This window comes from Molothrus aeneus, chromosome 3, assembly GCF_037042795.1.
Source record: "Molothrus aeneus isolate 106 chromosome 3, BPBGC_Maene_1.0, whole genome shotgun sequence".
Lineage (NCBI taxonomy): Eukaryota > Metazoa > Chordata > Aves > Passeriformes > Icteridae > Molothrus > Molothrus aeneus.
In genome coordinates this window covers 55,999,534-56,027,039 of record NC_089648.1, presented here as the reverse complement: position 1 = coordinate 56,027,039, position 27,506 = coordinate 55,999,534, and the positions used below count along the sequence as shown (strand labels likewise).

Genomic DNA, 27,506 nt, shown 5'->3' with positions numbered 1-27,506 from the left:
GCTGACAAGGGGTAAAAAATGCAGGAATATTTTCTACATGCTCATGAACACAAACAATTGTGGAAGGTTTACCATCCCACACCTTAGAGGGTGTCTGAGCTAGACCCTTTATCTGTACTACTGAGAAGACACAAAGGAGTTTTGGTTTCTGAAGATAACAAAAAGTAGCCAAATTCTAGACAAAGTACTGGGAGATCTTGAGTTTAAATCACCACTGATACACAGAACACGTTAGGTATGTTATACACAGAGTAAAAGAAGCCCTGAGCATACGTCTGCATCTATTTTATGTAGAAAAAGTTTCAATTTCTTCTCCTGCTTGGTTTATATGCATTTTTAGTATCATAATGTTTACCTTTGCACTCAAGGAAATCAAGTCAATTTGCTACATTAATGCTTTTGTTAAGGCCTACTCTAATGTTCATCTCTCATGCTGCCATATCCTGGGATGGCTTCATCTGTTAATTGGTATCTTGAATGCTTAAAACAAATATCTGCAAGAAAAGCAGGAGCAGGTAACCGTACAGTAATCACAGTGCATCTTTTTTCACTTTTAAATGAGGTAAGATTTCAAAGGCATTTATTCAGGTCCTTTCTCCTTGTGGTCACCTTACCACCCTACCTCGGGTAGCTACATCAAATAATTTGCAGTGTGGTTTTTAAACGTTTTAAGTTCTCACTGAAAATTCTGTGTATTCATATATACACATACATGTGGATGTGGGACCACGTGCCTTAGGTTCTATTCTGTAGTGATTATATTGTTTCTGGTACCATGAAGAGTCAGGAGAGATTTCTAGAGGACCTTCAGCACTGACATAGTGAGTGACAATCAATTACCCAGGTGACAAGACTAATTTAGCCTGCAGCAGCTGTTCGACTTTGCCGACAAAAGGCAGAAGTATTTACCCAACAGCACAGCCTGCAAAATCACGGACGGTAAGAAGGATAAACTTTATTTTAAAGCACCAGCTCACTGCTAGACCTCAACGAAGGGCAAACTTCACTTTATCAGTTTTTATTCCCCAACGCGTTAACTGATGTTTCACTTCTTTGGAAGCAGCTGGAATTTAAGTCCTGTATCTTTCACCAGTGGCGGAGGACACTGACTCGTACTGCCGGCGGGCAGGCAGCCCCGGCAGCAACGCCGAGCAGCCCGGCACCCATCTTCTGCTTTATTTACTGCTGCGCGTAGTTTTCCTTCCCAGAGCTCCCCTCTTCCCCGCCAGCCTTCCGGGAAGGCGCCCAGCACTCTTCCCAGGAGGCGCCGGGTCCCGCTCCTCTCAGCCGCTTTGGCGGGACACGGGCGCCGCTCGCCCCATCCCGCCGGACAGCGGCGCCCCCCGCTGGCAGGAGGCCGCGCGGCACCCCACGGACACGAGCCCTACGCGGCCCGCTCAGCTGACAGGGTTTAAATCGGCGCTCTAATAACCCGCGGGAGCCCACTTTTCCCGGCGGGGCGCGCGGGATTCCCCACAGCGGCCGCCCCGCAGGCGGGCTGAGGTACCCGGGCCACGGCCCTGCACAGCTACGGAGCCGCCGCCGCCACCCCCCCCACGCCGGGTGCGCGCGCAGCCGCCGGCCGCGGGGCGGGGCGGGCGCTCATTTCCTCCCTGGGCGCCATTTTGTAGCGCAGAGAACCCGCAAATAAAGAGCGGGCGGGAGCGGCGTGCGGGGGAGCTCGGGCGGGGGGAGGTGCGGCCGTCCTGGCTGCGGAGCTGGTGGCGGCGGAGGCGCCCGCGCAGCTGGTGGCGGCGGTAGGCGTGGAGGTGGCGGCGTTTCGCCCCTGCTCGATGTGAGGCGGAGCGCGGCCCAGGCAAGCGGCGTGCGAGGGGCGCGGGGCCTCCGCGCCGCAGGCGGGAGGTGAGTGACCGTGCGAGCGCTCCGCCCCAGCGGGACGGACGGACCGGGCAGCCCGGGGTGCCGGACCCTGCGGCGCCTCTCTCCCTCAGCTCGGGCGCGGGGGAGAAGAGCGGAAGCACTTAGAGCCATTTTGTACGAGGCCCCGGAGCCTGGCCTGGCAGCGCGGCCGGGATCCTCCTCCCCCGGCCTTGGGCTGCCGCCGCGCCCCCGGCCTTGGGAGCCGCGTTTGGTGCTTCCCTTGTGGGAGAGGAGCGAGGGCGGCGGGGCGGGCACTGCCTGGGCTGGGGGGCGGCCGCAGCAGCTGGGTCTGTCAAACACCTGCGGCTGCGGCCCTCGGGGTGGGGGTGGGACTCCCGCGGTTGTTGCTGAGGGAAGTGTGAGGGCTGAGCAGTTACGGGGCTACTCTGAAGCTTTTTCTTTCTAAACGTCAGAAGGCTCCTTAGTACGAGGGAGACAGGAAGATACTGGAAGGGGTCCAGGGGAGGGCTACAGATATGATTTGGGGTCTGGAATGTTTCTGTTGCGAGGAGAGACTGCGTGAGCTGGGCCTGTTTACTCTAGGGAAGAGAAGACTAAGAGGGGCTCTCATCAATACATACAAATATCCTGAAGGCGGATGCTGTCTTAAAGTGAAGGGTGCTAGACTCTTTTCAGTGGTACCCAGCGGCAGGACGAGGGTCAGTGGCCATAAACTAAAACATAGGAAGTTTCACCTCAACATGAGGAAGAACTTCCTTGTATTGAGGGCAGCAGAACAGGCTGCTGTGGTGGTGCATTGCCCCTTAACTCCCTTCCAGGCTGCAGTGTGAGCTGAGAAATTTTTGAGCAATCTCAAGCACACTCATTCGGGACAGCTGCCCAGGCAGGTCACGGAATCTCCCTCTCTGGAGACATCCGGAACCCACCTGGACACGTTCCTGTGTCATCTACTCTAGGTGACCCTGCCTTGGTAGGGACAGGGGGTGTGTTGGACTGTGTAATCCCCAGAGGTGCCTTCCAGCCCTAACGATTCTGTGATTCTATAAATTATATGTTTGTGTATATATATGTACACACGTATGTGCTTTGGGAGCTGGGAGCCCATACTGGGGTTTTCCCCATGGAACTCTTTCTTGGTATCGTTAAAATAACTCTCAGTTTGTGTATAACAAGTAAAGCCTCATACCTGATTCAATTACTTTTTGTTCATTGAGGTTTTTAAAAAAGTTTTTAAATTCTGTGCTTTATAAACATTGTAGGAAAAGCTGTGCGGGCTTCTATCAGAGTTATTAAAATTAAAATGTACTTCCCTTGTTTCACATTTCTTTTAATTGAAACTGTCATAGATGCCAAAAACATTGAGTTTTTCTGAAAATTCTTTTACTGCCTGTTATTCTTAGTATAGAGTATGGTTTTGTGTTGCTTGTTGTTGCCAGGAGCAGATATGCAGGAGTGGTGTGTGGCAGCCACTGTTTCTGCAAAATCATGCAAGTGCTTAGTTAGGATAGTACAGTTAAGCTGTTGATAATATAAATCACACATACAATTGTGTTAATTCCAGTCAGTTATGTAGGGATGTTGTTTACATTGACTCTTTTTATTGTAGAAAGTGACTCTTCATCATGTTCTTGCAAGATATTTCTGATGTGGGTAGGAGAGAGATGATTTCTTCTAGAGGCGAGCCGAGTGATAAGAAGCATCTCTTGATGCGCAGTGCTTGAGAAGTTACTGTATTATGTTAAAATACGTTAAAATAATGAACATTTCAGTGGCAGTTGTGTCTGTAGCATACAGATTCACCTGTTTGTGGACAGAAAACTAAGGAAAATCACCGTGACTGTTGCCGTAGCTGGCCTGGCACTGCTGCTGTTTCTGAGAAACAAGGAGCACAATGACAGCAGTGTTCAGCAGTAATAAATGCTCAAGCTTCTGCTGAGTTACTGCAGGTTCCCAAAAAGCTGTTGCAGGGCAGTAGCAAGGTGAAATTTATATGTGTGGAAAGAACACTAAGTGTTTATCTGTAGATATTATCAACCTAACTTTTCCAGAATAACCTATGGAATATTTTTAGCTAGTGTGTTTTTATTTTTTAGTGTGTGGTTTTATCATAGCAAGTAAAGTAGGTGGCAGTAAGGAGTAACTTCTGTAATGCAGTGACCCATAACTTCAGTCTTTCGCGCTCTTATCTGAAAGCAAGAAGTGGTTTTGTAAACAGTGATGTGCTGGGTGTAGAGTTAGAGTAGCCTGGTCTGGTGCTGGAATTCTGTGTGAGGTCTGGAGATGCAAGGTTTGACTACCTTTGCATTGGAGCATCAACCTTTGATTTCTTGTAGTCTTGATTGTGACAGCAATTGTATGTTTATAATTGCTATATGCTGCAGCAGGGGTTACAAGCCAGATTTTTGGGGGAAATTAATGTTTTTTGGTACTTGTGTGCTTCTGGTACTTTTTTGGGGAACACACACGTAATGACATGTGCACCATTTAATCAGTGTTAGGCGTAGTTGTGTGAGACATCTGAAAAGCATGTTTCTCTCTGTCAGGAACTTAACACTAGCTGAGATCTTCAAGACTACTTCCAAACTCCAAAGGAGTTAAAAGCTCTAAAAATATTTGGAAAAATTGCAGTGAAGGGGAAGGTAGGCAGCTGAAATACAGGGGTCACAAGCATTCCCTCTGTAATCTCAAGTTACTCTGAATGATTGAATTGGGCGCTGGCAATTTGTATCAGCAGCCTCTTATTGCTTGCATTTTATATTTGAGGTATGTTTTTGGTAAAACAGTTTCAAATAAGGAGCTGGATGCAGAAGTTCGAGCAAAATACTTGAGTAACTTCTTGTCAGCAGGAGGGAAGGGGGTGGGAGTGAAGGGCACTTCGTAGTTTAGGGAAGCACTTAGGTGTCTGTGTGTTACTAAGCCTAGCAACAGGAAGCTGCTATTCATTAGTGAGACGCTTCTACTGAATGTTTTCTTTCTGTGGGTTCTAATGTCAGTATTTATTATAGGAAGGGAGTGTGAGTGTTGGTTGTTTTGTTTGTTTTTAACTAGGCCCTTGTTTGGTAGGGTGCTGTGTAGTTGTCAGCAGTGTCAGTGAGGGTTGAAAGCTGCTTCATTGGAATGTATTTGCTTGTCTTACTGACCGACAGTTTTAGGATTTGGAAAAGTTAAATTGGTTCATTGAGTGTCATTGTGAAAATACTAAGATAATCCATAAAAATCATTGAGAAAATAGAATATCTACTCCTTAAGAGCATTGTTTCTTTAAAGCTCAGTGTTCAAAACTAAGGAGTTGACACATCCTTTCCCTGGTACATGTGCAGTAGTAGCTTTACAAGCTTGTCAACTCTTAATATTTTATGCAACTTTTCCACTGGAAAGCATATTGCGAAGATGCATGCCTCCAGCAAACCCTGCATTTATTGTTACTTGAGTGCCTGTAAGATTTAGGAACTCAGTATTTCTTATATAATCATAGTTGGAGAAAATACTGTGTACTACTTTTTAGAGATAAGGAAGCATGTCCTGTAACTCAGAGCAGTGTGAATATTTAACTTAGCAACATGCAGCCCTCTTGTGCTCTGTGTGCACCAGAGGAGTTCAGTTTGATGGCCTAGCTAAGCTATTTTGCATCATACTTTTCTTGAGAATATTTGCATGGGTTTTAAAATAACCGTACTTCCCATTTGTTTGAATCTTAAGAGAATAACTACTTGTAAGAACATGTTGTAATGTTCACAAATTATTCTCTTTTATTCCAAAGAGGAGGAGCAGTAGTATAAATTGCTTTCCTCAGACCCTGATTATCCTTTACCACGTAAAATACACTGTTATGTAGATGTAGACGCATACTAAATGTCAGTTTGATAAAAGTAGGGTGGTTTTGATTAGTTAAATAGGAAGGATTGATTACTGATTGGCTTTTTAGATAGAAATAGAAAGTTTGAGATAACTTCTAGAAAAAATGCAGCTGACTATATCTAGATCACAGGAGCAAACATCATAGTGTTATTTTGTACTCTGGTGCTGCATTGTGCAGAACCAATATTTCAGTGGTGTAATATTGCAAACCAGCACAATTAAGGCTATAAGTTTCTGACTTGTTCAGTGTTCTATTTACACTAACTAAAACTCCTTTTTTTCTTCTCCCTTCAGACTTCACAATGACGAATGAAGAACCTCTCCCAAAGAAGGTATGTGTAAAATTACTTGTGACTTCACCCTTCCAGGTAATCAGGACAGCTTGATAAGTTATGCTTTTCTTTTTGCTTCATAGGTTCGCCTTAGTGAAGCAGATTTTAAGGTTTTACCTAGAGATGAGCTTATCCTAAGGTAATGTAAAAAGTCTTTTTTTCCATCTCAACATTTTTGTGAACTTCCTGTGGAAGATATGTGAATTTACTCTTTCATTGTCTTTCAGCATCCTTGTTCTGAAAAACAGTTTTATTTGTTTCATAATGTATCTCTTCTGTAAAGTTCTCCTCTTGCCTCAAATATTTGTAGTTTGGGAGGGAACACTTTTTCCGGAGAGGCAAAATCCTTAATAGTATTTTGTAGAACATGAGTACAAGTACTTTTTTTCCTTCACTCAGAACGATAGAAGATATGATTGCTTACATTCCTTGACAGATAGCAAGCTATTTTAAACATCAGAAAAATGTCAACTCTTTACTTCTCCAGTACTTTTTTACGCTTTCTCAGTCCTTGCAGTTGTCTTCTCAGCATGTTCAGATATTAACAGAAAAATGTTAAAATGAAGTTTTCATTGCCTAGAACTTTGATAAGAAAGAACCTGGCTGTCTTTTTTACTTTTTTAGAAAGCTTAAGTGTCACGACAGGAAAAACTGTAGGGAATTCTGTTGCACATACCACCTGCTTAAAGAAACCACCCCAGGCCACTTGTCTCTGTATGCCTGAATTTCCTGATTTGTAAGCCGGGGGCTGTCCAAACCAGCCTTCTGTGGGGCATCTGTTTATCTGCTGGAATAGTCTGTGCATTTTGGTAAACATTAGTTCTTGGCTTCTTGTACACTGAGTTATTAGTGTTATTAGGGTCTCAAGGTAAATTTTGCTGTTTCATAAAACAAAGACTAAATTGTGTAGAAACAAGAGGTTACATGTGCAACACTTAGTGTGTACATGGTGATCAGCTACCCTCCCTTTGGGGTAAACTGTCCTGCCAGCTACTTTTGGGGTGACAGTTTTTTCCAGGGAGTAAACAGTCTGGCTCCATATATTTAAAACTAGTTTCTGTCTGCTTCTGAGTATCCAGTCTTTTGGGTTGTAAAGAAAAATGTTTTTAAACAGTAAGAAAAAATGCTTCTTTCATAAGTGGTTTTGACCCTGTGATCCTTTTTATAGAAAACTCCTAAGTCTCCAAAGCTGTGCCCTTAACTTGCTGTGATAAAATTAATGTGAAAGTACCAAAGCATAGCTTCTGTGCCACTTGCTTTCTGACTGATAGTGTGAAAACAAGAAAAGGCTATCAGTTGTAGTCGGTTTCTGTAACTTGCAATCATTAGTCGCTACATAGAAGAGATGAGTTTCCAGCACATATTCAGGAGAGAATGTGACGGAATGCCCACAAGGAGGTTAGGTATGTCAGCAGCTCACCTGTGTTAATGGAGAGGCAGAAGGGAATTTGCTAATGACAGCTATGTTGCTATTGAATCATCTTCTTAGTGTGTAGAAAAACAATCATGCTCTCAAAAAGGGCACTTAATGGATTTAAGGAATATAACTGTTCAATATACGCAGAAATGGAAATTTACTTCCATTTTGATCATGTCCATTTTATTAGCTTGCATAGATCAGTGTTTCAAACACTTTTTTTTTTGTATGGGGGCAAATTATGGATTTCTACTAAGTTCACCTCTAATTGTGATTTTATGTAAAACTAGCAATTATTGCACTAACTGCTGGCTTCACTTGTAGGCTGGAATAAAATATTATTACACATATATTTTAATCAATGGCATTTATATTACTTTGAGATGTAGAAAAGCATGTGTTGACCTTTAGATTTTCTTAAGATTTGGAATGTGTTTTTTTGGTCTGTGCTTCGGTGAGGCAAATGGTTTTTGAGACAAGTGTGTAATCACCTTTAAGTCTTTTAGGTAATAAGTCACCATTGCTGTACAGTTGCAGTGCTGAAATACATACGTAGAAAAAAATGGGGGGCTTGGTCAGTTTCTGTGCCATGAGTCCCAGTTTTACTGTTCTTTTCCGTGAAGTACAGAATTTAGGTTTGTTGATCGTAACTTTTGTTGACTAAACACAAGCAGGACCAACACAGAGCCTTTAGACCTGACCTTGAATTTCTGCTTGTCTCATGACTTGTTGCTCTGGAGTCATTCTAAACTTTCCCCTCTTTAATGCAGTAGCTAGCTTGACTGTAGGAGCTTCTGAGAGAAAGAGCCAGGAACATGGTAAAGAAATATTCTGTGGATCATAGCTAAAAATCTCATCAGTATTGCTGTGATAGTTTAGCTGAGTGATTACCTGGTGAAACACTGAACCACTCTGATACACACAAGTATTTCTGAGGAAATAGAGTGCTTTTACTAAACTTCAGTTAACAGGGACTTAGAGCCAGTGATTTTTGGAATAGCCTGGGTTCGGTGTGTGTCTTAACCCCTAACTGCTGTAAATCATTTACTGTGAACCCCAAAGCTCAGCATAAAAAATGGGTGCTTCAGGAAAAAGTATTTATGACTTCTGTTCTTGAATGCCTTTGCAAGTAGCACTTCAGTGAAGCTCTTCAGGTTATTAATTTTGAATCATCAGATTATGGATATAAACTACCATATTGAGTGGAAAGCAAACTGATGGGAGGAGAAAAAAATTTGCCTTTGAGCCTTTGTCATTTTTCCCCCACTCAGATTCAGTGATGAACTGCCTTAGTCTGCTACAGATGTGCTGGAAGACATAATCTGGGGCAAGGCAAGGAAGTCAAGGGTTGGCCTGGCTGTGTTCCCTCCAAAGATCTTGCCCATTCCTGGCCTACTGGTGAGGGGGGAATGTTGGAAAACATGCCTTGATGATGTGTGAGCCCTTCTAGCAGTGGCTGAAACACTGGTATTTTACCAACACCATTCTAGCCATGAGTGCACAAGTGCAGTGCTGTGAGGGCTACTGTGGGGAAAATTGCCTCTGTCTCAGCCAGGCCCAGTACAGGTTGCTTGAACTGCAAGAGTCTTGACCAGGTTTTTGACAAAATGCCACATCTGAATAGGTATATTTCTGGAAGTGTTGGTAGGCGTATGACTTGAAATCCATGACATGGTCTAGTGCCATCTAGGTTTTCTTTTCCAGGAGTTTGATTCTTGCCTAAATACTAACAGTTGTTGAGAGGTGAGTTAGAGCTATTATCTACAACGTTCTTGGTGACCATAGGCTACATGGTTTGTTTGTGGGTGGTTATTTCGGGGGTTCTTTCCTTTTTTTTTTTTTTCAGCTAGTGGTCTGGCACATTTACTTAATTTGTGTAATGTCCTCGTTTCACTTGCTCTGTATATTGCTCCTGTTAGGGGAGTGTGGGGGTCTCATGATTTTAGAATTACTGGGTTTGGGCTGTGAGGTGTATCTTGAAAGTGAAGTAGTCTGTATATTTGAAGACCAACTATTTATTGCATGTCAGTTTTTTAATGTAAAATTAGGTTCTTTCTTTCTAGATTTGCTGTTTAGGAGGCCATTTCAGTTTTACTTCTGGGAGATTGAAATCTCCTGAATTAACATAGAATTTTTAATGGTCAAATGGTGAAACTTCTTAGCGCAGAGATATCAGTTTAAGGGTTAAGTATGAATACTACTGCTCTTTTTTACAGAGCTTTGATAGTTTGTTCATGCTGTTGCCATGCTCAGCTGAAGAGAGGTAAAATTTTGTTGTTGCTTGAAGGAAGAGATCGCGTGATTTCCTTTTCCCAGTGATGTGGTCTTGCTTGCTGTTACAGATCTCTGATGCCTTTTTAGACCCTTCAGTGTGCTGTTGGAATTCACTAAATGGTCCAAATTACCTATAGGTAGATTTTACAGTTTCAATTCAAGTAGTGGTGTAGGTTAGAGAGTTAAAATGGAGCAGTTGTGATGAGTCTAGCATAAAATACATGTCAGGGAGAGAAGGTAATGGGGAGGAGGGAGCAGATGCCTCCTATAGTGGTAAGCTATCAGATGAATTTTCTTTATAATGTGCAGTTGGACCATCATGAGGAACACACATCGTTAGGTGCAGAGTACTACTTAAAAATCCCAAAACACCATGCTGTGAACTTTTTCATAAAGCATTTCATGCTAAACTTTACAGCCGACTTTATTTGCTACTGATTTGATGGTTTGTATAAAATGCAGTGCTGTTTTTAGGTGACGTTGTTTGACTGCGGATGAATTTCCTAAATAACATGTTTTCAAAGAGTTACTAAACTGTTTGGCTTATGGATGATGGATGTAATCAGAGAGTGATCTTAACCTGAATGAGCTGATAGAGCTGCTTAACCTAGACTGCCATTTCTAGTGTTATGATACACTTCTGCTTGTCCTGTTCACTTGGTAACATACTTAATGTTGTATTTGTATTGCACTTTGTTACAGAATTTTGTTTGAATTGCTCTGCTATGAGAATAAGATGCATATAGGGTACTTTACAAAGATAACAAAAATAAGTAGTGTTTGATCCTAATGTTTGTCTAAAATACTGATTTTTAAGATGTCAGTTTTAAGTGTTGTAATACACAACTACTATTTTGTTCCTCTGAGATGCAAAGCAAACTTAACTATTTCCACAATTAAAAGCACTTTTTTTAAAACTGGAATTGTCTTTTGTGCAATTGTGTAATTCCTTCTTGTCATTTTCTGATTATGGTATCAGTGTGTGCTGTGAAAGCTTAGGAATGACATGCCTTGATTTAATAAGCAGAGCTTCAGAAATTTTTTTTCTTTTTATATCTGTGACAGGTGGAAACAATATGAAGCATATGTGCAAGCTCTGGAGGGCAAGTACACAGACCTTAATTGTAAGTTAGCTGGGTTTCAAAATGGTGCACGTTATCAGAATGTATAAAGTAATATGTGTGCTTTCTAGAAGTGCTAGAAGTAAGATATAATCATCTGTTATGTCAGTTACTTGTTAGGAAAACAGCCCTTTTTCTTCTGCTGTAAGTTTTCAGCCTCTCCCAGCTTTCTTACCAACTTTTTCCAGTTGCAAATTTCTCCCACCATCTAAAAAGTCTTATTTTTGCATCTATAGGACACAGACTGCTGGGCAGGGAAAAGCTTCAAAGCATAACCATATAAATAGGTGTACTTTCAGAACTTTAACATTAGAAAAAGAAGCTCTCTGTTCACTGAAATACTCCAGCAGTGTCTGTGCCTTTAGTAGCCTTACAGGATTATAAGGCTGGGAGGAGAAACAGTGTTTAGAGGGAAATGTCTAAAATGAGTCCCCAAGGATTGTTTGATCTGATTAGGTAAATTTGATTGTCATTCTTACATGGTCGTTAAAACTTGGTCTTTTGGAAGATAATGTGGGGAAAATATCCTACTCTGAAATGATAAAATATGAATACATTCTGGGAGTGACTGAACAGCCAATCCTAAGTCACTTTTAAAAGTTGTATTGCCAGTTAGGGATGCTATCTTTCCTGTTTTCCACTCACCTTTTCAGTCTAAATACTTAAAGCTGTAGTACCACTGAGTTTGAAGGGTATTTTTCTGTCAGTCCAAATGGATGTCCTCTCTTTTGCTGTTGTTACCTCCTTCTTCTACTGCTGTCTCATAATATTTTGTAGAGAATAAAATAGAACACATGGAAACAGGTGATTCCATTCACATCTCAAACTGTCTAAACATAGATAAATAAGTTGTTTCAATGTTCCTAGTTTCTTGATTTTGGAAACAATTCATTAACACTGACTACTATGGCCTGTACTATCTGCAAGGATTTATTTAGAAATAAATTTGATGCTTGGTAATTTGATGTTCAGGTTTATTTACAGCTGATTATTCTCCAGAAATTAGGAAAAAATGAAAATTTAAATTTTTCAAGTTTTTAATTGTGTTACATATAACAAGTAGTAGAGTGAAAGTAAACAGTTGGTATTGAGCTGCCTGCATGTTTTTGTTTGAGTAATTTGGAAATGTGCTGCATTCTCTTGTATTTCATATATAATTTTTCAAAAATGTCCATGGATCAGAATTCTAGTTGGAACAGAATATTCTTGAATGTCCTGCTGTTTGCTCCTGGAGTATTGAGGCCAGTTTGAGGATTGCCCGTAAAAAGCAGTGTTTTACAGACTGCAGATTGATTTTTGCAGCACAAAGTGATTTCCTATACAAACATGGAAACATCTTGAAAGTTTTAGTAAGTCTTAAAGGAGGACCAGGAATATGGCTTTAAAGCCAGCTATTGTTAAGCTTTTCCAATACTTAATTACATTTTGTTTTTTGTTTATGCTAGTTATAAACATGCCTGCAAAAAGTTTAACTGTTTATGAAATTGGTTTTTAGATTCTTTTAGCTGTCTTTTTAAAACTTCCTATGAGATGGTACTATAAAACTTGATTTCTCTGTTGTTGCTTGTGTTAGCTAATGATGTGACGGGGCTGAGAGAATCTGAAGAGAAGTTGAAACAGCAACAGCAAGAGTCTGCCCGAAGAGAAAATATTCTGGTGATGAGGCTGGCAACTAAAGAACAGGAGATGCAAGAGTGTACTGTAAGTATTCAAAAAGTATAAATGTGTTCAAACTGTTGTAGCAACATCAGCTGTTGAGCCAGTACCTATGAGCTGTGCAATGTCTTTGTGTATCTACACCATCACATTTTCTGTGTTTAAAGGCACAGCAGGGTAGTTTAATTGAATTAGTAAAGATCACTTCTTAAAAGTTTGGGGTTTTTTTAATACTAGTTATTGCTATTGATTTTCAAATCAAGCTAATTCTTGCATGTGCCATGCTTACTCTCTTCTAGCATTTATCTGCAGAGTCTATCTACAAAAATGTTACTTCTGAGTATCATTAGAGTCAGGAACAAATAAAAACATAAGGATATGATTGTGTTTGTTTGGTTTCATTTAGGAGGTTTTAGGCTGACACGTTGCCTTTGGCTAACACAGTGTAAGGCTATTTGTAAGCCTCTGTTTGCTTGGCCGGATAGGTGAAGTTGCTACTGACTTATTTAAAGTTCTTTTGCAATTTGGCAGATCTGCTTAATTTCTTCTGTTCTGAATATGTATTTTGTTGATCTTTGTTTCTTGCTCCTTCATTTCTGGCCATTCTCTGTGTCTTTTACATCTGTGTTTAGTTTTGGTTTCCTGGAAACTATCTCATATTGGATTACCTTCTTAACATAATTTTCATTCTGCTTGAATCTGGCAGCTTCTGAGAGGAATGTAAAAAGCTTATTGCTACTTTTAGTAATACACTCTTTAGAGCTTCTCTTATGAAAAATACAAGCTCTGTGCAAAACTAATAACTAGTGTTGTAGTTTTCCTTTGCTTTTTAAGTTTTCCTTTCTTTTTTGCCTGAAGTTTTTCAGAGCAGTCAGGTACAGTAGTGTGACTGAACTCTGTACACAGTATTTTCACTGTTCTTAAGACCATAAGATCACTTTAGTTCACAGTGTTATAAACAAGAAAAAAATAAAGGGGATTAAGCTTACTTTGCAGTGGCAAAAAACGAAGCCCAGAATCACTGAGGTTGGAAGAGACTTGCAGTTTCTAGTCCAGCCTGCCTGTTCACAGCAGATCAGTCAGACCAGGTTACTCAGGACTGCACACTATTGGCTTTTTAGACATATCCTGAAATGGAGAGAAATGCAAAAGTCTTTGACCTGTGCCAGTGTTGAACGCACTGAACTGTGTGTTTCAGCTTGTGCCCATCACCTTCTGTGCTTTCCGTGGGCACTGTTGGCTTTGCTTTCTTTACTCCCTATCAGGTATTTATGCACCATTGGTAGCATCTCCTGAGCTTTCTCTTCTCCAGATTGAGTAGCCCTAACATTCTCAGCCTCTGCTTGTGTGTCACATGCTCCAACCCCTTAATCAGCCTCACAGCCCTTCATTGGCCTCACCCTGATATGTCTGTGTCTCCCTTGTACTGGGGTGTCCAGATCTGGACCCAGTACCCCACATCTCTCACCAGTGTCAAGTGAGAGGAAGGATCACCTCCCTCAGCCTGTTGTAAGCACTCTGCTAATGCAGCCCAGGATGCCAGTGAAGATATGTTCTGGTACTGGACTGCAATGCTTCCCTAGTTGTAAGGCTACTGTATTGGTCCTGCTTCACTTGTGAAGTTGTAGTGATAAATTCTGCTATGTGGAGCAGCAGTAATAATAGGTTTTTTTTTCTTTTGAACTTCTTAGCATATAGCTAAAGCAGTAAATACTAAAAATAAATAAATAAAAAGAAATACAAGTTTTTCACCAAAACCAAATTTGTGTGTGCTATGTTTGTCTTTGTTCCTTCCTTGAAGTTATAAACTTCAAGTATTTAATGCTTTGAATTTTGGCTATCATGAATGATTTGAATATCATGAAGACTATAGGGGTTTTGGCTGCACTTTGTTAGATGTTCATAGCTGCATAATCTTCCCAGAACATCTGTTTAAAAGAACTTCTGAAGAGCTTTTATTTTCCGTGTACTTTAAAAAAGAAAAAAAAGGGTGGGTAATAACCTACCAAAAAGAAACAAAAAACAGACACATGCCCACACACTCAGTGGCTTATATTTCTCCTGCTCTTGACTCAAGAATAACACTGAGGATGTAATCTCCACAGTACATGGCGGTGGGAAGATGCATCCTTGAAGAAGAGGTGTAAAATGGGTACACTGGAGGTGTATAATGGAGACATGGTCACGTTTAGATATTTTCAAGTTTAAAAATGCACATGGTTTCAAGAAGGTCTGAAGGACTGCTTGGCTTTGTATTACTAGAGAGTATTTTTTCCACTACAGTAACAGTAGAAAAATGTCATGTTGGATAAGATGCAAAGTGAAGCTACAGGTTGCTAAATCATTTAATAAGCTATAAATCATGTGATGTTACTTGACATGCCTGATTTTAATCCATAAAATAAATTTTCCACATTTTTATTATAGTTAACAATTCTTTTATAATCTAAAATTACACCATTAACGTTTATATTAACATTTCATGTTAGTGGTAAAATATACCAATAACATTTATATGTAAGCCTTCAGTGTTTCCTGTCACATTATAATTAGAAAGACTGAGCTTTTATGGTGTCTAGTTTCTTGAAAACCTGCAGATTTGGGATATTTTATTTTTACAAACTTACCGCATTCAAATTTAAATGGTTAAAAACTTAATGCCATACCATGTTCAACTGCTAGTAGTTGGCAAAGACTGAGTTTTCTGATCACTTATGTAGAACACCTTGCTTACTGAAGTACACTAGCTCTGTTTTAAAACAAGAGTGCGATGAGCTCTATTTTGGTGTTTTAATTTTCACCCTTTTTAAAAATAGTAGCTTTTTTGTGTGTTTTCAGCTTATGAAAGTCACCAGTTGTCATCTTAAAGTGTAGGTGTGCATGTCAAGAGTAGTAGTAGCAGAATCATTGCCCTTATTCTGTGTCAGTGCTTTTTTTGAAGAAAGAAGATGAGAGGGGGGGTGCATAGCTCCATTCTCTCTAATGCGCTGTGCTGAATCTAGCAAGAGAATATATGGATTTCTTCAGAGCCAGCAGCTTAGTAAAAGTCTGTGGCAGGTGCTGCGAAGTTACTCTGTGGTTTTAGAGTCACTGAGGGCTACCTTGAAGTACAGGTGTTTAACATCTGTGTGCCCTGTTGTCAGCAGCAGCCTCGAGCTACCTTCCCCCAGCAGGAACAGCCCTCTAGAAGAGGTTGCTGCTATTAGGGAGCAGTATTGGCTATGGTTTCTACATAAAGCTTTATTTCTGGCAGAAGTGGTGGTCAAGTTAATACCACTTCAGGGAAAGGCCTTAACCTGTTTCCAGGCTACTGCACAGTCACTGAGAGTCAGTGGGTAGACATTTGGAAATACTTGCTGCTCAAATATACTTTTCATGGAACAGATAACGATGAGTGGAACTTTCTGTGGGTGCAATTGGACTGTAGCACTAGCTAGTCATCACTCTTGTGGTTTACATTACAGCTCTGTTGTGTTTTTTCTCTTCTTAGTGGTGCACTTTATTCCTTTCTTATAAGAAGGATATGCAGGTGATCTGATTTAGGTTGCTTATGCTTTCTCTCAGGCACCTGTGATCTGTTTTGTAAATTTGTCATGTTTAGAGTGTCTGGTTTTTGTAGCTATCTTTGGATGATTTCAGCTGAAAGCGTGCAACTGTTTCCAAGAATGTGAGAACTAGGGGGATTGAAAATGGTTTTGTCTGTCTTTAACAAAATAATAAAAATCCACATGAACAAAATCTCACACAGCCCTCTAAATAGACTGCTTTCAGTGCTCTCCTACCTTGGGTTGGAACAGAGAGAAAGCTGATAGCAAGATTTTTATTCTCTTTGTGAAAATTACCTCTACTTGTCCATCTGATAGGCTTTTGAAAAATACCAGCTGGTGTGCGCTTTCATGTTTGGGAACATGAAGAGTCTGTAGGCATTTCAGGTGTTGAAGTGGGCATTCCCTGGGGTCTGGCATTGAACATGACTATTCCTGTATGTTCAGCTATAGCTTGAAGTTGGTCCTGACTGTAGGCAAGCTCTCCTGCTTCCTAACCCTTGCCACCTGGAATATCAGTGGGAGGTGACTCATACCAGAAAGTGATTAGGGGGAGCAAGAATGTGAGGTTTGGACTGGCTAAGCAGGAAGACAAACGTAATTAGGAAATAGGCAGAAAAGACATTTGGACTTGCTTTGGGAGCAGGTCATACTTGGGAGGAGGAGGTTGTTAGGTCTTCATGTATGAAAAGCCTCACAGATGAGAACTCTGGAGTTAACAACTGGAGAAAGCACTTGTGGAGGAATTGAGAAAATTTAAGTTGGAAAAAGTAGAGGGAAAGAATGGTCTTTGAGGTTTGGGGAGGGAATGAGCGAGGATTGTTAAGCTTAATTAAGTTTCTTCTACATGACTGCTTTAGAAATGATGGTTGAGCTGAAGTCCTGTGTAGATGCCATATTGCTGGGCTCAGGAGTGTGAGCTGGAGAGACCCCAATGAGATTGTCAAATAACTGGCATTGCACAGCATTGGCTGGGTCCTCCGGAGTGTTTCAGTGCATTTCTGGTGTGACTGAGGAGCAGCAGCAGCAATTCTGTGTGCTAGTGATCCAGGGAATCTGTTCCAGTTTTTAGATTTACAGTGTAAGAGGGAGGATTCTGGGCCTTGGTAAGACAAGGAACACGGCCTTTATCCCCCCCAGGTAGTGATGTCTCTTTAAAAATGGATTGGGAACAACGTTGTTGTATCATGATTATGTATCTGAAATATATTGCCAGTGAAGTTGTCCATTTTCGTGTCTACTAGCTCTAGCCATCACAAAGAATTGACAGGTTGTTGAAATACTTCAGTAGCAGAAGAATCAAATAATTGAGTGGATAGCAAATAGAAATCAATAACAATGAATAAAACTTACCTTTATTCAGTGAGCAATATATTTGCATTCAGTAAGGCAAAGGCCCGAGAGGTAAAATGCCATCCAAGAAATGTTAGCATAACCTTAATCTGGATTTTCCTGTTTCTAGGTGCATTACCCACATTGTATGTAGATTCTTTATTTCCTTAAAATATTTATATGAAGTGCTTTATTCCCTTTATATTTCTTTCTGCATATATAGAACTTTGTCTATTTAAAATTTAAAGTATGATTATTTCAATTTTAAGTAGCTAAGTATTTTTATTTTCATAATAACAAATAAATGTGTCAAAGGAAATACTTCTGTTATTCCACCTTTGAAACTACTTGAAATAAAATCCAGGAAATTTTACTACTTAACAATATATAAATTAAAACTTTACACTCAATTTAGAAGTGACTGAGGTTGCTACTGCGCACTGAATGTATGTAGGACTTCTGTACTTCCTCTTCACCACTGCTGTGTGAAGACGCCATAGGAAGTAGCTGCATGTACAGGAACATGGTTAAGCTGTCAGTGCTGCTGGCTGTGCTGTGTCCCAAGGAACGGAGAGAGTGCAGGGGGACTCTTTCCCTTTAGGGTTTGTCAGTTCAACTCTCTTGCTCTCAAGTCTGCAGGACTGCCTGCATGGGAAGCAAACCATGTGACTTTCAATTAGTGTCTTTTAACAGTGTGTGATTATGTTCCCCTCTTGCTGATGAATAAATGTGTGTGATACAGGGGGCATAATAAATTGAATTTAGGAATTAGCACATTCTCTGCAGGCTTATGCAGTATTGGTGATTAGCAGGGTTCCAAATGTGTACATTTCGTACAATTTTAGATATGTCTGTTGTGATGGGATTAAAATTGAAGAAACTTTTAAAGTTAATCCTATTTATTTACATTTGTTTTGAACAATAAATACTATATTTAAAAGGAAACCTCTCAGCTACTACTTCTGAAATTTTGACTATTGCAAGTGTTTCAAACATATAAAATTGTAACTCCTTTGGCTTATGTTTTTTGCAAAGAGAATAAAATCCAACCAAAATCTGTTTTAATTGCTGTTAATATGTCTAAATTTTTGTTTTAGAAATACACAATCTTGCATCATAAGTGACTACTGCAGTTGCAGAAACCCTTAGGTTCTAAAAAGCTTTTTTATTTGCTTGTAAATATTTCTTGTCAATTTCTGCTGTAATGTTCCTTAATAACTTCCACTGAACTTAAGTGGGAATTAACTATCTGTTTTAAGCAGGTAATTCTTTCCATACGCTCTTTGTTCCCCAGAAGGATTGCAGGGAGATAGAAAAGAAAGGGAGCATTCTAATGTTCCAGATATTGCTCTGAAAAATGCAAATGGACATGTAGAAAATAATCTTGGGATCTGGAGGGGAGTCTGCCATGAAAGGTAAAGCATGGCAGGTGCTTAGGATGGGGCCTTGGGTGAGCAGGCACATGGACAGGGGTGCAAGGTGCGCACAAGTGGTTTTTATCCTGCGTTTTTCGGGTTACAGTGTGAGAGAAGGCAAGCTACCTTAATGTTAACTTTGGAGTAACTATTGGTATTGAAATGACTCATAATATTTATTTATGAATAACAGTCTTTTTTTCTTATTTTATGCAGAATCAGATTCAGTACCTCAAGCAAGTCCAGCAGCCTAGTGTTGCCCAACTGCGATCAACAATGGTAGACCCAGCCATCAACTTGTTTTTCCTAAAAATGAAAGGTGAACTGGAACAGACTAAAGACAAACTGGAACAAGCCCAAAATGAACTGAGTGCCTGGAAATTTACGCCTGATAGGTAAACAAAACAAATACTCCCCAGTCAAGACTTCCCTGACAGTCCCACTACGAGAATGCTATGGTGGGACAGCCAAGTACTCGTTTCCACACCAAGACTCAGACGTTTTGAGGCAAAAGCCACATTCTTATACTGTCCAGCTTGTAATGCTTAATGTAAAACTTACCAGATGAACCTTGTGTTTCAGCTTTTTTCTCCCCTTTGCTTCAGAGGCCTGACAACGTCGGACTATTCTGAAGAAATGGCCATCTTCGAAAAAATCTTTTCTAGAACATGTAGACATTTGCAAAATTGTTCTATTTGAAGAAAATAGAGGGAGAAACAGAAGTCTTAAGTCTGTGGCACACTGTGTCTACAGACAGTTTGAAGGAGAGAGAACCTAGAGATTATAAATCATGAATTGAACATGTAAAATTCCCAAAAAATGTAGAAGTGGAATATGCTTCGCTCATAACCTTGAGCCTAGTGACTTAGAGACACTGTAAGTCAGTTTTGCCAATAAGACTGTGGACTTCCTGCTTGTTCACTGAACTGCTGGGTCAAAACTCGATGAGGTGAATTTTGCATTAAAGAGTTTACTTGCTAACCAGTTTTGAATAGCCACAAGAGTGCTATTTGATATCACAACAGTGGTAGTGTACACATTTGACTGTTTAGCCTTTGGGCGCTCTAGCACTTGATGCAGCCTTAAGTCACTGTTGCTAAATAATGAACTGTTTTCTGGATGGTTGGTAATACTGTGGACGCCTCAAAATTAGGACTGTACAAAACTGTACGTTCCATCTAAATGCAGGTTTAAAATTGTTTGAAGCAATATATATTTGATCACAACTAGCATGTATAAGAAAAACTGGTTGTGATAAGAATTTCACTGCATGTTTTCATGCAGAAAGGAGACTTTTTTGATCTTCATTCTAAGAAGTGATCTCAAATGCTTAATACAGAAGGCACATGATGGCAACTGTCTTCAGTGTTGGTGGGGTGTTTTTATTCCGTTGTACACCTGGGGTTTTTTGTATTGTGCTTCTCTATAAAATGTGCCTTGAAATAGTTGTAATACATAGTTCAAGGAACACTTCTGGTTATACTGTTGTATCGTGAAACTCCTCGGATGAACGAGAATTGAACAGATTGTTATTTCTGCATTGTCTCGTTCGCTGAAAACAAAGTCAGTATTTTAACAAACCAAAAAAACCTTAAATGCATGCATTTTCTTTGGTGGATTCAGTGAAGGAGTTTTTGCTACTCTATTGATGCCTCTGTTCTGTCCTCCCAAGTTACTTGTAAGAGTAGCAATCTGGGACAGTTGGGAGTGCATGTCTAAGGTCTGTAAAGCAAAATGTAGATCTGGTGTAGCATTTGTGTTTGTTTCTTCCCATAGCAAAGAGAGTTCTATTTAGTAATCTGAGGTGTTGATTTTTCAAAACAGTTGGGCAACGTTTTATGACTCAGTTTAAAAAATTCGTTTTTAAATTAAAGAGCCATTCAGCTCTCACAAAAGGTGATGTATTCTAACAGTTTTGCTGACTTTTATTAAGATGCCATTACATAATTTTGACTTGGAAGTATCTTTAACTGTTTGTGCTTCAGATGATTAATATGGGATCAAAGAGTAGTATACTTATGCAGGGTTTTTTTTTTTGCATGAGTAATGACTTAACACCAAAAGAAAAATCCACAGAAAAACTTTACCTTTTAAAAAGTGATATATCTGGAATGATTTTGCTATAGCAGTATCTATGATTTTATTGATCTAGCATCAAAACAGAGGTAAGACTTACATTAATAAAATGTTAATATGTTACCAAGCCATTTGTAAAGCTCACTGCAGTGTGTTGAAAGAGGCATGCCATGCAGATTGCTTGTTTCTAACTTGGAATTCAGAAAGTTATTTAATACATTTAGGTACAGGTTGGTTGTTTTCTAAAGTCTTCAGGTTCTGAATGTGTGAGTACAACTGAGGAGAGACAAGTAACTTGCCACTTCCTTTCAAACCCGGCATCAAAAAAAAAAGTTATTTCTTTAGCTACAACATCCCCTAATTTGCATAATATAATTTTAAGTCAGTGGTGTGAATGTGCATAATTCATACATGCAGTGGCAGGAATATAGAAAGTTAGTTATTTCCTGGTAAATAATTGAGGCTTTGTTAACTGGGTTAAGATTTTACTGGTTTTATTTCTTGAAAGGTGAAGAAATTGGCTCATGTAAAATATTTGTAGGGTTTTTTCATTCTCTTTGCATCTTGGGCCTCCTCTCCAGTTGTTTTAATTGTCCGTCCTTGTACACAACTACTCATTTCATGGCATCTGGCCTAGTTTTTGAAAGAGGCAGTGGCCCTATTCAGGTCTTAAACTGGTGTTCTCGGGGTGGTTAACACATTAACTGCAGCCCTAAGCAGAGCTAGCTCTGGACCATAATCTAGATAAAGCTGTGCAGCATAAACATTGCTGATGTCTGGAGGGGAAATAAAAGACATGTAATCAAAGGAGTGGCTATGGTAAGCCATTTTAACCATCATTAAGCAGATTATAAACTTGGAATAAAAATTAGTTGAAATGCCATTTTGCAGTAAGTGTAGTACAACAAACTTTAGTCTTCTGAAATTTAACCATTTATATTCTTACAGGTTTTGTTGCATGTATGTTCAAGAGGATTTGTGAAAACAATGCTGAACTTAGTTTTACAGTTCATATGAATTATTTTAATAGTTACTGTATTTAATTTTCTTGAATGCACTGTCTTTTTTTGTAAATTGCAAGGGTTATTCTCTACTAGTTCAGAACATCTGGAAAAATTTTGATGAGAAGAAATAGCATTATAGGTAACTATGCAAATTTCTATACAGGTAATAAATATTTTACATTTTGGCAGGAGTTAACCTGAAGATATTAATGGGATTCTAAAATTGTCCCAATTCCAAGGTAACTGGTACTTGCTGATTCTGCCGTTGATGTTGGTTTGTGAAGAGAAAAGCATTCAATGACATAAGCATTGTAAACTTTTTCTATTTGTAGTGATGGTGAATACATTAACAGGAATTTGCAAATGGCTAAAAATCATGTCTGCCTAATAACTTTTGGGATCTGTCACATTGGTTATCTCCAAAGTGGTCCTGCTTTGCACAGAATGAACACCTCTAAGGAAACTTGCATCTTAAATGTGCGACTTGGACTGTATTAGGTCGGCACAATTTAAACTTCAAGGACCTGGCATTGGACATCACATCAAGAAAGAAAACAGGCTGCTGCCTTTAGCAGATTTTCAGGCCTCCAGGACTTTACACAGCCAGATTCCTTCTGGAGCAGCCCATCTGAAAGATTTGGGAAAGTCAGTTGAAAAATGTTAAATGGGGCAGAGTTGGCAGAGAAATTAAAAGTTGTTTAAGGCTTGAGTGCTCAGAAGGTAGCTGATAAGGAATTGCTGTTTTAAATTATTGTATTTTGGTTGCAGGAGAGAACTGTGGCTGTGATTGTAGCAGAAATTTGCTCTTCTACTTTTTTAATCCTCAGTTTTTTTCAGTATTTGTCACTTGTTTAAAAGCACACAAAAAATTAAATGACCTTCTTGGTCTTGAAGAGTAATACAAGTCTTGCTATTGAATTCACAATAAAACTGTTCAAGTTTGGGGTTTTGCCAGAGCTTACACCTCTGTAGAAAAGAAGACAGCTTCATTATGGTGCTGAGCCTATTAAAAGGAGAATTGTTTGGGGATGCTATCCTGACTTGGCAGACTGAAAGTCCTAAAGGACTTTTAATTTCTTTCTTTCGTGGAGTCAGCTGTATTGCCTATATATTAATTTGCATACTACTTCCTATAATGCTTTACAATGAGATTTTTATCATGAAGATTAAAGATGTGTAACATTACCAATTTAGTAAAGAAAATCTTGTCAGTTTCTACCTGTTTCACATTTCTTTCAGAAACTGTGTCCTAATGATCATTACTTACAGTCTGAAATCTGTCAATTTAAAGAAAGTAGATAGATAATATACCCCTTCCTTTATGTCCTTACAATGTCCAGCTACATTTTCATTCTTCTTCACCATACAAGATGTACTTCAGAAATGGTGACCATAGAAATTACGAAGCAGACTCTGCATGTGACTGTCAAACATATAAGTTGAGTTGGACATCTCTTTTTTTAAACAAGAGTACCTGGACAGCATTTAAATGAATGTTTAAACCTATTAAAGAAAAATGGTTGTCAGTAGGAAAAATGAACATGAGATTTATTATTTCTCCCAAGCAACTTTTCTTCGCCCAAATTCAGTTATTAAATTTCATTACTACAACAACTGGGCAATGATTTTGCTTATAATTTGCTTGTGTAGTTTCTGTGCAGTCCTTGATTTTATTAAGTGAAAAACACATCTTTAATCAAATATTTAACTACATTAAGAATTGGCACATGCAAGATTGTGCATACTGATAATCCAGATGTTGGTATTAAAAAAGTGCAATATGCTTATTCATATTTTCAGTAATAAAACTTGCCTTCCACTTTGTGGGACAGCGACAGAAGATCACCTGGCGTTGGAACAGCATGTGGTAACTATAGGGAGACTTTCTGCTATGACAATTATGTTGAGGCATAATGTTCCTTGAATTGTGACATGCAGAAATTGCATCTCCTTTTTGTCTTTATTCGTGATTGAGGAAGATAACTGAAGGTTTTATATTCATTTTGTGATAGATGGCTCTTTCCTTTGCAGCCAAACAGGGAAAAAGTTAATGGCGAAGTGTCGAATGCTTATCCAGGAGAATCAAGAGCTTGGAAGGCAGCTGTCCCAAGGACGTATTGCACAGCTTGAGGCAGAATTGGCTTTACAGAAGAAATATAGTGAGGAACTTAAAAGCAGTCAGGATGGTAAGGGATTTTTTAACAAAAATAGAAGTTGCCTTGCACTTCTGCAAGTTTAATTTTGTGATGATATAGATAATACAAAATCACCTTTGCCAGAATGAAAGGGCAGTATTGAGTAAAATATGTAATAGTAAGTATTAATTGGTAGTATTAGTTAAACAAAATCCTTAAATTTGGGGGAACTCATGGGATTCAGAGCTCCAGTAATGCAGGGTTTGAAATAGAGATTTTTATACTGTAAATCTTGCTATTTAATAGGGAATGTTTAGACTGCACACATTACTGGTGAATTGGCAAGATGAAAGCTGTTAACATATAGCCTAGGCATGCACTGAGAGCAGAAAGCTTCGTGTTAACTCTGACTCATTTGGGATTTTTTTTAAAAATTCAACTTTTCAACAATGCCTAAGAATATGACAAACTGATTTTTTTTCCCTTTGGTAACTCATATGAATGAAAATGTTTCATTGTGTTTATAGTCTAAATTTTGCAACACCGTAAGCCTAAATTGAAATGATCTAAAAACTCTGACCTCTTGCACAATTTAAATGGAGGGGAAAATGCAGGTTTAAAAGTTTTCAGTCTCAAATTCTGTGTAGTGTCAGTGGCTCTTCATAGAATGTTAGATTAGGTTATCTGAATATAACCTATATAGGTTGTCCCGGGGTTATAACCTATATAGACATCACATAGACCTGAATATCTTTTTGTTTGTTTTGCATCTGAAGATTGTGAGATACCAGAAACTTGATATGGCATCCCATCTGAGATGCATTTTTAAGAATAGATCATATTCCCCAATCATATTTTCATCTCTTTGAGAATGCAGCAGTATAAAATAACTAGAACTCTTAAGGTAAATGATTGTATAGTGTCATTTTGTGGGAGTAGTAACTACTGTTTTGATAATGCACTTCAACAAAATTTACCAAGTACATAATTGAAGCAAGTGTAGACGTTCTTTAAAGACTGCTGCTTTTGAATGTAGTAATTTCCAGCATTGAGTTGCTTCTTCCCCATATATGAATGAAGATGATAATACTCCTGCAATAAGAGTTCTCCTAATGATTGTCTTCTGTAGCAGCAAGAACATTTAAAAAAAGAAATTTACAATATTAAGCAGTTTACATTTTTTTTTCTCTGGCATACTGATGGGGCAGTTGAACTGAAGACTGAATCAGTGTTTCTTATACTGTTTTGTGGTCAAATTTGTTTTGTTCCAGAATGCAATACTAATTGTAAAAACCTTTTTCTGCTATATAAATATTAAAACATTATGAAATTAGTTAACCCTCTGTTGGTAAGAAGGTCTTTTTGTGCTCTCCCTTGAACGATTTCAAGGATTAAACACACTTAAGAATTGAAACTTCCTTGAAATAGGATGAAAAACTACTACTTTTGGCTATTGAATAGGGTTTTGCAGTAACTCAGATTTGCTACGTATGGATATGGTCCACGGTCACTTTTACAGTATTTCTGCCAGGGATTTATACTTGAGTAAAAGTAGACACAATAGAATCTACTTGCAAAATATTAATTACTGCAATTGAGCTTTTTCCTGAATATCTTCCTTTCTTGCTCAGAAGTTAAATTTTTCTCACATATTTTCAATAGCAGCTTAGAAAATAGGTAGATACCACATTTTCTCCTTCAGAGGCAGAGTATCAAAACCAGTGCATACCTGATGGCTGAGAAATAGTTCATTGAAAAATTTCAGCATAAAATGTTGAGTTACAGAATTTTAATTTCTTGTCTGAGATTTAAACTATATATGGGCTATTAAGTGTTTGCAACAAATGTGTTTTCTTTACATAGAATTGAATGACTTCATCATCCAGCTTGATGAGGAGGTAGAAGGTATGCAGAGTACCATTCTAGTTCTTCAGCAGCAGTTGAAGGAGACTCGGCAGCAGTTGGCACAGTACCAGCAGCAGCAGGCGCAGGCCCCCAACCCAGGTACCAGCAGGACTCCATCCTCTGAGCCCACGGAGCAGGGAGAGGCTGCGGGCAAAGACTGCAGCCGCCTGGCAAACGGACCAAGCAATGGCAGCTCCTCCCACCAGCGGACGTCTGGGCCTGCATTTTATAGGGAGGGTAGCGGCACGGAGGATGACTTCCCGGCTTCTCCAGGGAATGGTAATAAGCTATCCAACCACTCTGAAGATAGAACTGGTAGAGGAAGTGGTAGCTACATAAACCAGCTCAGTACTGGGTATGAAAGTGTAGACTCTCCCACTGGCAGTGAAAACTCTCTCACTCACCACTCAAATGACACAGACTCCAATCATGATCCTCAAGAGGAGAAAACAGTGAGCATGAAAGGTAACAGAACTGTGGGTTCTCGTCATGTCCAGAATGGTTTGGACTCCAGTGTAAATGTGCAGGGTTCAGTTTTGTAACATTTTTCTGCAAAATTTTTATACAGTGTCATTGAAATTGGGAGAGGATACTGTCCAGAAGCCGTTTAAATTAGTGCATACTTGTCACAATTTTGCCTTTTTGTGGGTTTCTTTTTGCTTCAATACCTCTGCCACTTTGGAAATTTTAACAGTTAATTACGTTGAATGTTGCTAAAAGGATGTTTGTGTAGCTCAAGTTATTTTTATATGAGTTAATGTGAAGTTGAAATGGAAATTATTTCCATAAAGTATAACATAAATGATGTCTGTACAAATCTGTGTATATCTAGAACCTGTGCTGTGTAAGGGCATTCTTACTCATACTGTTATACTTAACACCACCTTCAAGATTTGTCATAATAGCTGTGGGTTTGACTGCCAAGTTTGCCCAGTACAGTAGTTTTATCACTAAAAAGATGGACTTACTGAAGGAGTCCTGTAGTAGTTTCAGTGTTAATTACAGTTTTTCCCACCATACATCTGTGCATTTTCTCCTTAGGTGACCGAATGTTTATGAATTGTGTGCATAGTTACTCAGTTTTTAAGAACTGTTGTATCCTGTTGATGCATATTGCTCTGTGACTCCAATATTATCTTACCTGTACTGACCAAACCTAAATAAAAACTTTTAATAATGTAATTTCCTCATTGTTCTGCATTGGTTTACGTGGCTTATTTGTATGTGGTGTATTTGTAGTCCTTCTTTTTGAGTTGAATTTGTATCTGTGTTAATCCTCTCTGATACAGCGTATGCCCAGTTCATGAAGGTGTAGGTGTGTGCTAGTACTAATTTCAAGACAGCCTGATAGTGCTTGTTCCAAAGGTTTTGTCCTGACTGGCAGAAAAAGGGTGGGGATGGGGGGGGAGGTGGAAAGGAGAAGTTAATAAAAGTAAGCCTTAGAGTTTGAACCTGGTTTTATTAGCAATTATAGAAAAACCCAAAAAACAAGCCAAACCCAAAAGCTTGAAGTACGTAACAGGTAAATGCACAAATGAAACTAAAAAACATAAGGAATTAGCAATTCAGCCTTTAGAACTGGTTAACTTTGTTT

At 39.2% G+C, this 27,506-nt stretch overlaps 1 protein-coding gene across 2 annotated transcripts; it reads left to right on the top strand.

The window, feature by feature from the left end:
- The first annotated feature begins 1,659 nt into the window (after window positions 1-1,659).
- On the top strand, window positions 1,660-27,094 carry WTAP (WT1 associated protein). Of its 2 annotated transcripts, XM_066546981.1 has the most exons (8): window positions 1,667-1,863; window positions 5,995-6,032; window positions 6,116-6,171; window positions 10,789-10,847; window positions 12,418-12,545; window positions 19,009-19,187; window positions 23,904-24,058; window positions 25,871-27,094. In XM_066546981.1, the coding sequence occupies exons 2-8, from the start codon at window positions 6,003-6,005 to the stop codon at window positions 26,452-26,454; spliced, it is 1,191 nt and encodes a 396-aa protein (XP_066403078.1). In that variant the 5' UTR covers window positions 1,667-1,863; window positions 5,995-6,002; the 3' UTR covers window positions 26,455-27,094. The 2 variants fall into 2 exon arrangements, 1 of the variants encoding a protein (XP_066403078.1); XR_010783373.1 differs by lacking the exon at window positions 25,871-27,094 and having other exon boundaries at window positions 1,660-1,863; window positions 19,009-19,741; window positions 23,904-24,018.
- Window positions 27,095-27,506: the final 412 nt, after the last annotated feature.

Excerpts from the sequence above, each read along its gene's own strand:
- WTAP (XM_066546981.1), top strand. The coding sequence starts at position 6,003 with ATGACGAATGAAGAACCTCTCCCAAAGAAG. Across the intron at positions 6,033-6,115 it reads AAGAACCTCTCCCAAAGAAG|GTTCGCCTTAGTGAAGCAGA; the intron begins GTATGTGTAAAA and ends TTTGCTTCATAG. Across the intron at positions 10,848-12,417 it reads CAAGTACACAGACCTTAATT|CTAATGATGTGACGGGGCTG; the intron begins GTAAGTTAGCTG and ends TGCTTGTGTTAG.